This window comes from Solea senegalensis, linkage group LG6, assembly GCF_019176455.1.
Source record: "Solea senegalensis isolate Sse05_10M linkage group LG6, IFAPA_SoseM_1, whole genome shotgun sequence".
Classification (NCBI taxonomy): domain Eukaryota; kingdom Metazoa; phylum Chordata; class Actinopteri; order Pleuronectiformes; family Soleidae; genus Solea; species Solea senegalensis.
The window spans coordinates 6,933,610-6,948,064 of NC_058026.1; the positions used below are offsets into that span (position 1 = coordinate 6,933,610).

The window sequence follows — 14,455 nt, forward strand, 5'->3', positions numbered from 1 at the left end:
ATAGTATACATAATAGGTGATGGTAGTATTGAACTCGGGCCAAAAACATGCAGTTTTTAGGATTACGCAAATTGGACACTCGAAATTTACCGTAGGTGTGAGAGTGAGAGCGAATGGTTGAATGGTTGTTTGTCTCTATGTGGCGCTGTGATGGACTGGTGTACTGTCCAGGGTGCACCCCGCCTATCGCCCTATGTCAGCTGAGATTGGCACAGCACCCCCAGCAACCCTCCTATGGAGGATAAAGTGGTAGAAAAAGGATGGATGGATGTTATATTATTGAATATGTATTATGGGTTGTCTGACGAAGATGGCCACTCTGAGCTCTCCGTTTTGGTGCATATTGTTTGGCCTGGTGTGTGTGTGTGAGGATGTGCGTATGTGTGGTGAAGTATGTGGGACCAGGCACTTGTACACCCACGCAGAGTTGAATGAGAATGTTGGACTTGCATGTCGATCCGATGTTACAAGAGTTTTCCAGTTTTTACAGATAACTAGACATAGCAAGACCACCGGGCTCTCCCTGGATTGTTGCTGGGCCTGTGAGGCGGTGGCGGCAGCGAAGGGAATGGAGGCAGAAGTGAGGATACAGAGCATTTCTTCTGGCTTGGCTAAGGAGACTGCCTCACAAACACGATCCCTACCAAGTATCTTCCGCACCAATGCCAGATCCATCCAGGTTTGAGCTACTGATGGTGGAAAATAACCTAATTTGTGACTAAACCTGCCCATCCTGGACACTGCACTTCAGCTGACTAGCCTGCTCCATGCACCACCAAAGGAACAGCAACTCCAGTAAGAGGAGAGGAGGTCTTTGCATCAATGTACACAATGGCTGGTGCACCATCAGCAAAGTGATTTACACCCATTGCTCTCATAACCTACAACTAATGACTGTCATGTGCAGGCCATTTTATCTGCCCAGAGAGCTCACAGTGGTGGTTATCACTGCTGTTTATATTCCACTTGATGCTAATGTTACCGTAGCCCTCTCTGAGCTGCATGACATCATAAACGGACAGCAGCAGGCTGATCCTGAAGGTGCTTTCAGTGTTGATGGGGACCTTAATAAAGCTTGCTTAAAGACGGGGTTTCATGAAGTGTCCCACCAGAGACCATGACCATGTACACTCAAACTGAAAGCATGCATACAGAGCAACACCACTACAACTGCTCCTTGTCCCAGCATACACTCCCCCTCAGGAGAAGATCCAAGCCAGACATGAAGCTATAAAGTCCTGGCCTGAGGGAGCAATATCCCAGCTGCAAGACTGTTTTGCTTGTACACAGTGGGATATATTCGAACATCTGGAGCTGCAGAAGTACACAAGAACTGTCCTGACACATCCAGTTCAACCCAACCAAAAAACCTGGATGACCATGGAGGTTCAGTCACTCCAGAGAGCCTTCAAATCAAGGGACAGGGACCAGTAAAGCATGGTGGCAAGAGCAAACCTGAGAAGAGTTATCAAAGCTGCAAAGAACACCTTCTAAAAGAAGATGGAGAACCATCTTACCCACAACACATTACAAACTATAAAGGCAACACTCCTGGGGCTGTTGATGCAGATGCCTCACCGACAGAGGTGGACCACCCGGACTTCCAACCTTCGCCCCTTCAGTCTACACGAACAAGAGGCTGAGGGCTTTTAGCCTACCATTCCACCTTATCTGAAGTCAACCACCATAATCCCTGTCATCTAAGAAAAATAGCACTGAGGTCAGTGGACATGAAATGCCTTTCGGGACTCATCCTGCATCACATCAAGGAACTGCCTACCCTCAAACTTTGATGCACACCAGTTTGCCTCCAGATCAAACACATCAACTGAAGATGCCATTGCCTCTGCTCACCTTCTTCTTCTCTTCTGAGCCTTTTGAAAGACCCAGGGAACAATGTCAGGAGGTATTTCATTGACTACACTTCGGCATTCAAAACTATCATCACGGACATCCTGGTAGGGAAGAATAATGACTTGGAGTTTCCTCCCGTTCAACTGGCGAAAGTTGGCCCTCTTTGCTCCTTCACCCTGACACCCATTACAGGTTCCATTAGGGCTTTGTGCCCTAATGGAGTCCCCTCCTGTATACCCTGTACCCATAACTGTGTCCCTATCAACAGCATCATTACATTTGCAGATGATACCACAGTGGGGATACACATCACAGAGGACCTCACCTGGTTTACCAACATGACGTTGGTGGTTCCAAAGGCGCAAGCAGTGAATACACTTCCTAAGGGTTCTGTGCAAGAACGATGTGGAGATGGCTGCTGGAAGCTTTTTTTACTGCTCCACCACTGAGAGTGTGCTGGCGTACTGCATCATGGTGTGGTGTTTAGCTGTGGACAGGAAAGCTCTGCAGAGGTGGGATCAAAACAGCCCAGAAAATAATTGCCTGGATGACATCACCAGTTCCTGGTGTCTCAGCAGGGCCCATAAAATCATCTCAGACCGCTCACACCCTGGACAGTGTCTGTTCAACTGGAGCTTCAAATGCACGTGAACATAGACGTACTTTTGCTTTTTATCGGTCTGTCTGAACTGAACTGAACTGGGGAGGCTCTCCAACTCTTAGTTAGTTAGTTCATTTAAAACTTTGGAGAAGTTTGCAGTGACTGTCACAAAGGCAGTCTGATTTGGATGTGTTATGGACAGATCTTGTTTTATAGGTAAAATCTTTATCTACAAAGACGCTGTTTGATCAATTTTATGATACAAAATATAAAAATATGTTTAAGTTTAAGTTCAGGTGCCTCGAAATTGTGGCCGAGAACATCTTTATACTCCACACGACTGACCTTTAACCTAAACCTGCAGCATGCCTTTCTTAATCCACAAAGAGCCAACAGTGTCTTCACTGCTCTTTGTCCTCACCATGATAGAAATACATGACCGCGCACACACACACACACAAGAGAGAGTCCTGATTCGTTGTGAACACTCTGATGTGGAAGCAACACGCTGTCTTACTGTTGCTATAATTAGACCAGCGGATCCTCGGCTGTAATGCCAAATCTCTGGATCGTGATGCTAGGAGACGCGTGACGTCACGCGCCGATGACATCATTCAACTCGCTGACGTCACGGCGGCTATTTTGGGGGTTGTAGCACCGGGGCGAATCGCGAATTTACAGAGGAAATACGGCATAATAATGAGCGCGCGCGCTCCCTCACCCTCAGGTGTGTGTGTGTGTGTTAAGCATGAAGACACACACACATGCACACATCTGTCCAGTGGTGTGCATGTGCATGTGTGTGTGTCTTCATGCTTAAGGTTTTCATCGTCGCTATACATGTTACCTTCTTCTCTGTCAACATGTTTGGTCAACATGTTTGTTAGCTTTGCACACACACACGCACACGCACATGCACATGCACATACACATGCATACATACACATGCACATGCATACATACACTAAAGTTATTCCCTTCGCTGTTTTGCCAAGTTCCCACTACCACGTACTTTGCTGCTGGGCCCTCCCACGTGGGCGAAATGTGCGTGTGTGTGTGTGTGTACGCCAGAACTTAAATGAATGTGGATGTGTGTGTGTGTGTGTGTGTATGAGAGGGAGAGAGAACAAGCAGATTGCTCCTGTGTGGGTAGCGTACAGTGTGTATGGGAAACACCCCACTCTGGAGCAGGAGATAGAGCGAGTGAGTGGGTGGGAAGCTGATCGATGAGTGTGTTCACTTTGTTGCTTGTTGAGCTAGAGCTTATAAACCTATGACAAAGTAATGGGGGTGGGGGTGTTGTTGCACTTACTGTAGTGTGTGTGTGTGTGTGTGTGTGTGTGTGTGTGTGTGCATTTAAGTAGAGATGTGTGAGTGTGTGGGTGGGTGAACCCCAGGGTGTTCCCATGAAGATGTCCACCCCCACCTCTATAATTCAGCCACAATTACAAGGCTCTCCTCTGTTGCAGCTAATGAAACCATAAGTCAGCCAGCTACACACACACACACACACACACACACAGTGTAAACACACTGTACTGCAGCAAAACCAAGCAGCAGGAAGAAACGAGGGGAAGGTGAAAGTGAAAGAGGGACAGAGTTTGTTTTTTGTGTCTTTACCGTGTACAAGGAGTATTTATTCACATATACAAGGATGACGCGGTGTGTTTTTTTCAGGTTTGTGAACGTGTGCAGAGGGAAATAATCATAAAAGACGATCTAATTTAACACGGAAACACTTGCCTGTAGCCATTAGCTTAATGTCACCTGCCTGTATATGGCATTTATGAGATGAAACATCAGCTAATGCCTAGTTATATATATATATACATGGTTAACAGGGCCATCATCAGCAACTGTGCCATTATCATCATTATCTTCTTCCTACTCCTCTGGGTAATAGTTTCGGCGCGTGTGCTTTAAGCCTTCCTAATTCTCGCTTCTAATTTAAAATAGCGTCAGTAAACTAATAACTCTGCATATCCAACAGGGAAACATAGAAACAGTATTACAAATCACTTACGTGCTGAGCATTAGCAGACAGTGTGCCTGTTTTGTTTTTTTTTCTACCCAGTACAAGCTGGGACGAGCTCAGTTTCCCTGCAACTGAAGAGGATACGTGGGTTTTGATAAAACAGGGGTGGACGCAGCGAGCGATGCCTTCTAATTCCTGACAGAGTTCAAGAATAAACAAACCCACATGATTTTAATTCATTCATTATTTACAGAGGTTCGATATGATCGCAGCAGCAGCCCTGTCTACGAGAGTTCCTACGCAGCTAAACTGCATTCTCAGTTGCGTTTCATAAGGATCATAGCCTGGATGAACCCAGCCAGAGTTTAAATTTCTCTCTGCAACTTCAGAATCTCCTACAACTTGAACCAATCACGTCACCTGGATTAGTTGTGGGTCTATCCGATCGCGTGAGGCAGTGTTTCGTGTTTCAAGCCTGACCTTGGTGCTCTTTCTGCCCAAACCTGTAGCCATAAGTGAACTAAACTAAACTTCACCACATTTATAACCAGGATATAAATGTACATCATGGTTATTTCCTCAAACTGCCACATGCGGTTAAAACGCTATCAAGTTTTAATCAAGATATGTAATTATGTAACATCATTTTGGTTCGGCAAGACAAAATAAAATGCCAACCAATTAATTTATTTATTTGAACTAGTGTTTTTTTGTTAAACTTAAACTGACCAGTATTGTGGCGTTTTTTGGGTTTTTTCTTTTATTTAAAGCCCACATAGACCGGAAGCTCCAATTAACGCTGCGTTTGTGTGTGTATCTGCGTCATTACCTCGTTTATGAAACGAACTAAAGTTTCAGAACAAACAGTTCAGCCACTGCTGAGAAAATAGTGTTGTATTGTTTTCCTGGGCTCTGCGAAGCGGATCGGCACTTCCTTAATTTGATGACGTCATCAGAAAACCTCACCGCTCCTCTCACCACCGCAGCGCCTCCTGGTGCGGGCACTAGTCCGGGCACATCCGGTTGCGTACATTCAACCGCAGAAGAAGAAGAACTACTCTCGTTGTAGCTGCTGAGATGCAGAGCATCCACCGTGCCAGAAGGGGGAGCTGTGTATCTGAGAGCTGGCCTATCTATTACGTCACTTCCAGGTACCTGGCCAATCACGGGACAGTGGGAAAGCTCTCGTTGGCTGGCCAATCACAACACAGTCCACATTCTGGGGGTGTGGTTTTGGTCTGAAACAGCGCGGCTGACGAGAGCGTCAGCGAGGAGATATATTGATCGGCTCGTTTGCAGCGATTAGGAGGTTTTTAACCATGAAAACAAGTTAATATATGTAAGTAGACCTCCATAACTTCAGGTGTTATCAGGCAACTACCGTGTGCCATAGAACTGAGCAGGATGTTGAACATTTTCCAGGTCGCGATGGTTCCCAGTGGGCTCAGTTATCCGGCAGATGCAGTAGATGTTTGTCAAAAAAGTTTTCCTCAGTAAGATTATTGATATTTTGCAGCATGATGCTATACGTACGAAGCACAGTGGCAAGTTTACAAAGACCGTCCCACATCCAGGAAGTCAGACCCTCACTCTCAGTCCCCTCTGCATCGTCAACAAAGCCTCCAGAAACCTCACTGTGGATACAGTACCTTCTCACTCTGCTCGTTTACTCTCGACTCACCTCTCTTTGTGTCTGTGCCACGATGTGCGCGGTGGCAGGCTGCGCCTGGAGGCCGGCGCGGTTTGGTTAAAAAATAAATAAATAAATAAAAGGAAATAAAAACTCTTCCTTTTAAATTCTGCTGAAAGCAAAAAAGTGAGAGAGCGGCAGAGTTTGCTCGTGGCAAAGCAGCTTCTCAGAGACCTGTAGTCCTCTTTCTTCACTGGTGTTTTCTTCCTTTTCCTCTTCTGCTTTTATTTATTTTCCTTCACCATTCTGTTTTTTTTTATATATGTTATTTTCCTTTTTTTTAATCTTTCTACTCTCCTCAGATTTCCCCACCACGGTTACATTGCTTTATTGTGTCCTGTGTTTCATATCAGCGTCATCATCATCATCATCATCTTGTCAGACACAAGATACGATGACCTAATGATCTAAAATGTTACTTCATTTCCATTTATCGTGCATTTTTTGTGTCCGTCCAGTCTGACACACGTGTATGTGCATGTGTGTCAGGAGGCATTTCTGCTTACGCTGGAAAACAGTGTGCGTTGTCACCTCTCGGCGACCTTTTCTGACTCAGTGGTCCTCATGGAGAACAAAACCTGGTCCTAATGAGGCACAGAACCTAATTTCTGAGGAACTGGTGAAGTTAAGTTAAGTTAGGTTTTGTTAGGGTTGAGCTTTATCCAATCCAATCCAATCCAACTTTATTTGTTAAGCACTTTATGGACCAAAGTGCTGTACAGAATAAATAAAAGGTTCAAAATGAGATAAAACAGCATTAAGTGTTGTTGAGGCTCCAAATGAAAGGACGTCAGTCCATGTTCTTAAAAAGGACAGCTGTGTGTGTGTGTGTGTCAATGTCAGTGAAGACGGGGTTAAAACAAATGGGATGGAGGAGGTGGATGAGGGGAAGCTTAGTGCAGCGCCAGCACTGAGGTCACCTTAATATTTGATCTGCTTCACTGAATGGAGCCATCATGGTGCTGCTACACCAGAGAACGAGAGCGAGACCGTGATGGATGGATGATAGATGGATGGATGGATGGAATTAACTTGGTTGCCCTTGGGTGACGAATAAAATGCTTATTTTATTTTATTACACAGTAACTTAAATCTAATTTTTGGTAGTTTTCTTCCCCGTTTTTTTATGACTTAGTTTAACCTTGAGCGATCGGACGACCAGAAATGAGTCAGATTATCCAAACCACGACGAGTAAGGTTTAATACGACGGGTCAAACGTGCCTGCAAAGTGATTTGTGAGACCAATTGACATCGCTGTTCATGTTTAGAAAGAGACAGACAATAATTGACGTGTCTACCGATGTGTGTGTTAATGGAAATATGATGATATTTATCTCCTGGTTAAGGTTTGAGGTGAGGTTTAGGCAGAATAATCAGTGGTTGGGTTTTGGCACAACAAAAACGAGTTGGAAAAGGAAACATTTTGGGTTTTAACCTCTTTTCTTTTCAGTAAAACACACCACAATAGCCTCAAAGTACCACAAATGTCTCACACTCCATAAAACTGATCTCCTGCAATAAGGTCTGAGGTCTGCTGCTTCTTCACCAATTCCATATAAACTATGTTACTTAAAAAAATAAAATAAATAAATATTTGAGCTTATCTGCCAGAATGTAACATTTAAACATGTTATACTGTGCAGAATGTAAAACTATCTACCCTTGGCAACTATTTCCAAAGATGGCAAGTGTTTGGGTTTAGTGTTTCACACGACTTTATGGATCTAATTGTATAATATTATTTAAAAACACACAAACCAGCTTGGGCTGCTCACACACACACACACACACACACACACTGTCACAGCGATACTGTCACTGTGATGACCTACCTGTCCCCACACACACATTCATACTCACTCACATCCCCAGGGCCAATCAGCAAATCAGGCATGCAGAGGCCAAGCAGACAGACAGCTGATGGACAGACTGATAGGTGCGGGGAGGAGGAGGAGGACAGGGACAGATGGAGGGCTGGAAGGATGGAGCGATGGAGGAGGGTTTGATGGAGCGGGGGGGGGGCGGAGGTCGTCAATACAGATACAAAATGAAAAGAAGGAGGAGGAAAGAAATAGGACACTAAATATATGAAGATGATAACAAGAAGTGGTCAAAAGTATGGTAAATTGTCAAATGTTGAACTTCTTAATGAATCACGTGACTTACGTTCATATTACACATTTCAGCAACGCTTTATATGTCGGTTATAACCCGACAAAGGATTATCAGGGCTTTCAAGAGTTACTAATGTTATTAATGTTGCCAAAGTGATGGTGATGAGATGTGATGTCCACCACAAGAAAACACTGGCACCATGGAGAACAGCCTTGTCTGAAGGGCCCAGTTGGGCTGTGTAGTGTGAATATTTGTATAACAATGATTTGATTGGCTGACGTAATTCATGAAGTAGAAACAAATATTCTTCTTCTTCTTCTTCTTCTTCTTCTTCTTCTATCGACTCCACAGTGGATCAACTGCCTGATAGATATTGTTCTTTTTTTAACAATAAAAATAGCACTTCAAGCACTGGAAACTTCCACTGACGCTAAGAGAGGTGCACAACTCAACTTCTGACGCACACAACACCAATCAAAGACAAGCGATTGACCGAACCGAGCGCTGTTGTGATGAAACCAAAGCAATGCTCCGCTTGCTGCTTGTGAGAAGTAAACGAGAGCGTTCTTAGTATGTGCAAACACAGCTTGAATCGAGCGACACGCGTGTTTCCGGAGGTCACCACGTCGTACTTCTTCTACAAACTACTAAGTGAAGTTGCTGGCAACTTTTTTTTTTTGTTGTGCAACTTCAGACATTTCAACATTTCAAGCGCCCAAAAGCAAGCGTTTGGTTTCTTTTTTTTTTTTGCATCTTCGCAGTTTCCCGCGGTGTGAAAAATACGTGTCGCATTCAGCGTGAACGCACATGTACTGCCAGTTGTAGAGCCGAGTCATTTGAAAAGCAACACAACAGATGTTCTGGATCTGGAGAAGATGCCTCAGCAAACTAAAAATCAAAAGTCTTGTAGTCACTCGCGTATAAATATAGGACAACAGAAGCACTTCTCACCTCATAATAATAAGTTTGCGGGTTTGAGATTGTTAATTGGAGTTTCTAATTCCCCTTAATTCTGACTAAAAACTCAGGGGCAATCAAGACTTTTCTGTAGCTGCCCCTAAACTTTGGAATAAGTTAGCCATGGAAGTTAAATCTGCCTCCAACACTGAACATTTTAAATCCCACCCCCTTCTCCTTGGCCTTCACTTCCATGTAGTTTTTACCATTTTTGCTATTTTATTATGTCACTATTTTACTTCTATTGTTATTGATTTGAAGTTGCTGTGACTTTAAATCTGTAAAGCGCTTCGGTCAACCTTGGTTGTTTTTTGTTTTCTGCCCTTAATAATTAAGCGAAAAATATTTAGGCTAATGACTTTATCTGAAATGTCTTCCATCCATCTGTGTTTTGATGACTTCCTGATTCATTTGAAAAAGCCTAATAACAGCATTAGAACCTGTTCCCACGGTGACACTGACGGCTGTGTTTTGCCCTGGTGTGTGTGTGCAGGCGCCGTACGAGCCTCCAGCATCTTCCCCATCCTGAGCGTGATCCTGCTCTTCATGGGGGGGCTGTGCATCGCCGCCAGCGAGTTCTACAAGTCACGCCACAACATCATCCTCAGCGCTGGCATCCTCTTCGTCTCTGCAGGTAAAGTATGACACGTTTCAGTCACACGTGGAAAGTTTGCCCCAAATTAGTAGTTTTACGAATTCACATCCAGATCCACTAATTGAATGAATGAATTTCCAAAACTTGCTTTTAAATTAAATTTGAATCTTTCTTTAAGGAGTTAGCAGAAGCTATTCATTTAGGCCTGTGGTCTATTTAACCCTTTAACCCTAAAAGGGCCAGAAAATGTCCTGTGAGTAAGTGCTTTTGCCTAGTTATTTACTATTAACTGCATGTTAAAATAGTGTATTAACAATTTAAGGTTTATTTAAAAAAAAAAAATGTAGTTGTACATGAACACCAGATTTTTAGTGTTAAATTTGAAATTTGAACAGTTCTTAACATATTTAAAACAACATTTGTTTGAGGTTTTGTCTCAATGTCCAAAACCAGGCCAACAAAATGGAAACTATGAACAGTTGTGTTTCTAACTCTTTCCTCTCTGGTGACAAAGACGCTGATAACTGAGTGCTTTTGCCCATTTTTCCAGAATAACTTTCAATATTTGGCAGTTATTTGCAATTTACTGCATTCTAAAATAGTGTATTAACAACTTTAAAAGAACACCACTGTAGTTGTAGTACAAATTTGAAACTTGGAACAGTACAAAACACATTTAAAATAACATTTCCTTGAGTCTTTGTCTCAATGTGCAAAAACAGTCCAAAAAATTGAAACTATCTGGTGTTTTCCTAACTCTCCACCTCCCTGGTGACAAAGACGCTGATTCTCCAGCTTCCGTGAGTGAAATAACCGTAATAACCACGCGTTGGCTTTGACGTGCAACTTCTCCGCTTCTTCCGATAGCACAAACCGCCGCGTAATTACGGCGTCGTCTGCGATACGCTCGGCGTTAAAGGGTTAAATGTTCTAACTCAAGACTAAAAGGACACACAAACGGCAAATGTTGCATACTCTGGCTTTAAGGGATGGCTTTTGTATCGGTTTTATTTCCCTCATAGTCAAACATTGGTGAGCAAATTTGTTTTATTTCAATGGTTTTTCAATGGAAAATTCAACAGCGATTAACACAGACTGAGTGAAAGTTAATAATATAAACTGAGGCAGAGCTGAAGACAGAAACAAATATAGACGGGAACCGAAAAAACTCATTTATCTGAAATAGACACATACTGTACCTCCATGGCCATGAAGGCGTCCTCTGACCACTGGCTGATGAGCTGTGTGTGTGTGTGTGTGTAGTGTTCAACATTCCCCGCAGGATGAAGCAATAGGGAGACAAAGATAGCGCAGGTTTCCATTATGTCAGAGCACTTTGGTGTGTGGTGGGGTTTTTTTTTTTTTGTGCGTTTGTACCGTGGTTCTAGGCCACGGCCTACTGTGCCACGCTAAATAACTAGTTCCCCTCTGAGTCAAAAGTGAGAGATCCACTTCTCTCTGTTTCACTCTCTCGCTCTCTTCCTCACTGTCTGTCGCTCTCTCGCTCGCCCTGTTGCTAGGCTAAGAGGAGGCCACTGGGATTACACTCTAAAAATAAGGTGTCCCTGATACTCTTCTGATCTGATCCATCTCAATCAGGCCTCACACCTCAGACTGCCTCGCCGACTCTTTGTGTATTTTTGTTGTTATCGCTTGTTTTGGCGTGCAGTTGTGCAGTTGTGCATCGGAGTCTGTTCACGTGAGAGCTGTTAGTACCCGCAAATCTAATTGAAGTTGTTTCAAACCGAGTTTTCATCTCAGTGGCGCTCATTGATCAGCTGTCGCGGTCGCATTTGTGAAGGACATCTGTTAGCGGCACCGGCAATGTAAACAAACTATTGATGACACACTCGTGAGATTAAAAAAAGTATTCAATCTGCCTCCTATTCGCTCACACGCTCCATACCCTGGCTTATAGGCACTGGCCCATGCATACACTTAAGCTAAGCTATGGAGCTATGAAATGTTTTGCATCTTTATAAATGATAAACGTATGCATAATATTGTTGTAATTGCACTTATTTAAGATACTACATTGAATGTATGTAAAACAAAAGGGGAAAACTTTGTTGTTACTAGGTTATTAAATGCTGTTATTTGATTGGTCCTGTCCACTTGAGATCAAAATTGTGCCGTGTGGCCCCTGAACTAGAACGAGTTTGACACCACCCCGGTATATACTGTACATTGAGGCTCTCTGTTTTAAGCCCCTCCCACCAAATGCATATAGACAGAAGCGCACACTTTATATACAACAAGTAACTAAATCATATCTGTCCAGTCCTGGTATTCACATCGAAGTACAACTGTTCAAATGTCACTATTTAAATCACCAGTCGCCTTTTCCATTGTCTTGAACCATGCTGCTTTCAAAGACACTTCAAAACAGTACTTCACAGGTGTGCTTAATAAATTGGCCAGTGAATATATCATGTATCATATCAGGTATGAAATACACACATTTTGGATACAAATGTAGCAAATTAGAAACCTATTTTATGTGTAGCACATCATATGTTCCATGGATGGTCATGAGACATTATATAGACTGCGTAGTAGAACAGCCAGTTGGGGCGATAGTGGCTCAGTGGTAGAACGAGTTGTCTTTCAAATGGAAGGTCGTGGGTTGTTTTCTGTTGACGGCTGTGTGTGTGTGAGTGGGTATGAAAGATGTGTGATAGAAAATGTACTGCACACTGGCATGTATGAATGGGTGAAGGGGAAAAATTGGGGGTGAAAAGCAGCTTTGAGGGGTTTTTACATGTCATGTAAAAAATGACATGTAATGACATGTAATGTCAGGACTAAATCCAGACTGATAGGAGTGTCCTTTCTCTCTAAACTTCCCTGTGATAGGTCGACTTCTCTCTCAGATCACATGACTTACATTATGCTGAAAGGTTATAATGGAATTACCGATCAGCAAAAACAAATATTTGTTGCCTATACCACGGTAACCACGGTAAAATCAGGTAGCCTACACTCTTTTCTTAGTTTAGTTTAACGTGTTTCTTGTTTCTTTGTCACGTTACCTGTAATCACGGTGTACAGTTATCAGCCAACGCTGGGGACCCTTCCAAGATCCCAAGAAACATGGCCCTTTACGGGTTGGTCCTTCTACTTGCCTCTCCTTCATCATGGCCGCAATGGTGGCGTGTTGGCCGCGGCACATGTTCATCACCGCTACTCGGAAGGCGCGCAAAGGCCGCAGCGACGGCCTCTGCGTGCGCAAGCATCACAGCATCCCTAGCTACCGCTTGGTCACATCGGGACGCCGCCACGCCTCGCCCCGCCTACCCATCCTCAGACCCCGCTGAGGCGCCGCGCAGGGCCTGAAGGCTCGACGCCGTCTCCACCGAGCTGTCCATGTACACGCTGCCCAAGGGCCAAACGGGCACGCCAACAGCCACCTATAACTCCACGGAGCGGGACCACAACTTCCTGCAGGTCCACAACTGCATCCAGAAGGACCTGAAAGACTCAGGCAACTCCGCCAACCGACGCACTACACCTGTATGAAAACTGGAAGGAGGGCCCTCGGACACTGGAAACGAAAAATTAGATTTCGATGAGAAAATGTGTGTGTGTGGGGGGAGGGGAGGGCTACGGCAAACGACAGAATACGGTGTAAAGAGATGGAGAGAGGGAACAGACAGGGGCTTAAATTTATGGAGCGAGTGAGGGACGAGCAGCAGAGAGGAAGATCTGAGCGCTCTGCGGCGCCTCAGATAATCGCGGCGTATTTAAAAAAAAGGAAACAGAGGAAAAAAATGCATAAAAAAAGAAACATGCATGATTTTCCCATCTACCATTGTTTAACAAGTTTTGAACATGTTTATAAAGATTTGAGGGGGAGGAGTCAGGGGTGGGGGTAGGGAGGGGAGTGGCGGGTGTAGCCCTCCCCGGGGGCGTGGACAGACTGCCCGTTTAAAGTGGAACTTTATATTTTTTACTCTTCCTCAGTCTGATGAAAACGGGGCCATAGTCTGGAACTCAGCCTCCACCAGAACACTACCATCCTACAAGCCCCCCCCACCCCTATGGCACCCCACCCAGCCAGCACATATACACACACACACCAACACACACACACACACACACACTGACCTCCCTTAAAGCCCACTCCTTTCTTGAGTTGCTGTATCTTCTTTAATTTCCTTCTTTATTCGCATTAATACTGTGAATTATTGCGGTGTGGAATTTTAGCAGGGAGCGATTCACGCCGCAAACAGAGAAAAAAAAACATGGAAAAAAAAACACACACACACACATAAGTTAATATATGTATTGATTATATATAAATATATGAATATATATGTTAATAAATCATGACTAGACTTCCCTGGCGCAAAAATATCGTCAAGGAATAAAAAAAAAAAGGGTAACTCACACAAGTTAAAGGAAATCAAGTCGTCATGGAAACTAAACCAAGATGGAGGATTCATCGTGACTGGCTGCTCTGACGGGCCAAGGCTTCAGCCTACTTGATAAACTGATATTTGGTTAGTATTAGACACATTAAAACATTCTTTTACAACAACAACAACAGAGAAAAATGTTTTGGCCTTCCGTGGAAACTCTGGCCATCTTTGTTAAGGGTCAACTCCAGGTGAAAACTTGACCTCCGTTTTTGTTTTTGGTTCGTTTTTTCCTTCGCTTTTTTTGCT

The 14,455-nt window shown here is 43.8% G+C and overlaps 1 protein-coding gene across 1 annotated transcript in view; it reads left to right on the plus strand.

The window, feature by feature from the left end:
- The window catches only part of LOC122770947 (voltage-dependent calcium channel gamma-2 subunit-like), a 64,788-nt gene extending 51,471 nt beyond the window's left edge, over nt 1–13,317 (plus strand). The window contains exons 3-5 of the mRNA XM_044028183.1: nt 9,687–9,827; nt 12,840–13,020; nt 13,127–13,317. Of these exons, the coding sequence (XP_043884118.1) occupies nt 9,687–9,827; nt 12,840–13,020; nt 13,127–13,307 (503 nt within the window). The 3' untranslated portion in view covers nt 13,308–13,317. The remainder of the gene's footprint in view (nt 1–9,686; nt 9,828–12,839; nt 13,021–13,126) is intronic.
- The last annotated feature ends 1,138 nt before the right edge of the window (nt 13,318–14,455 follow it).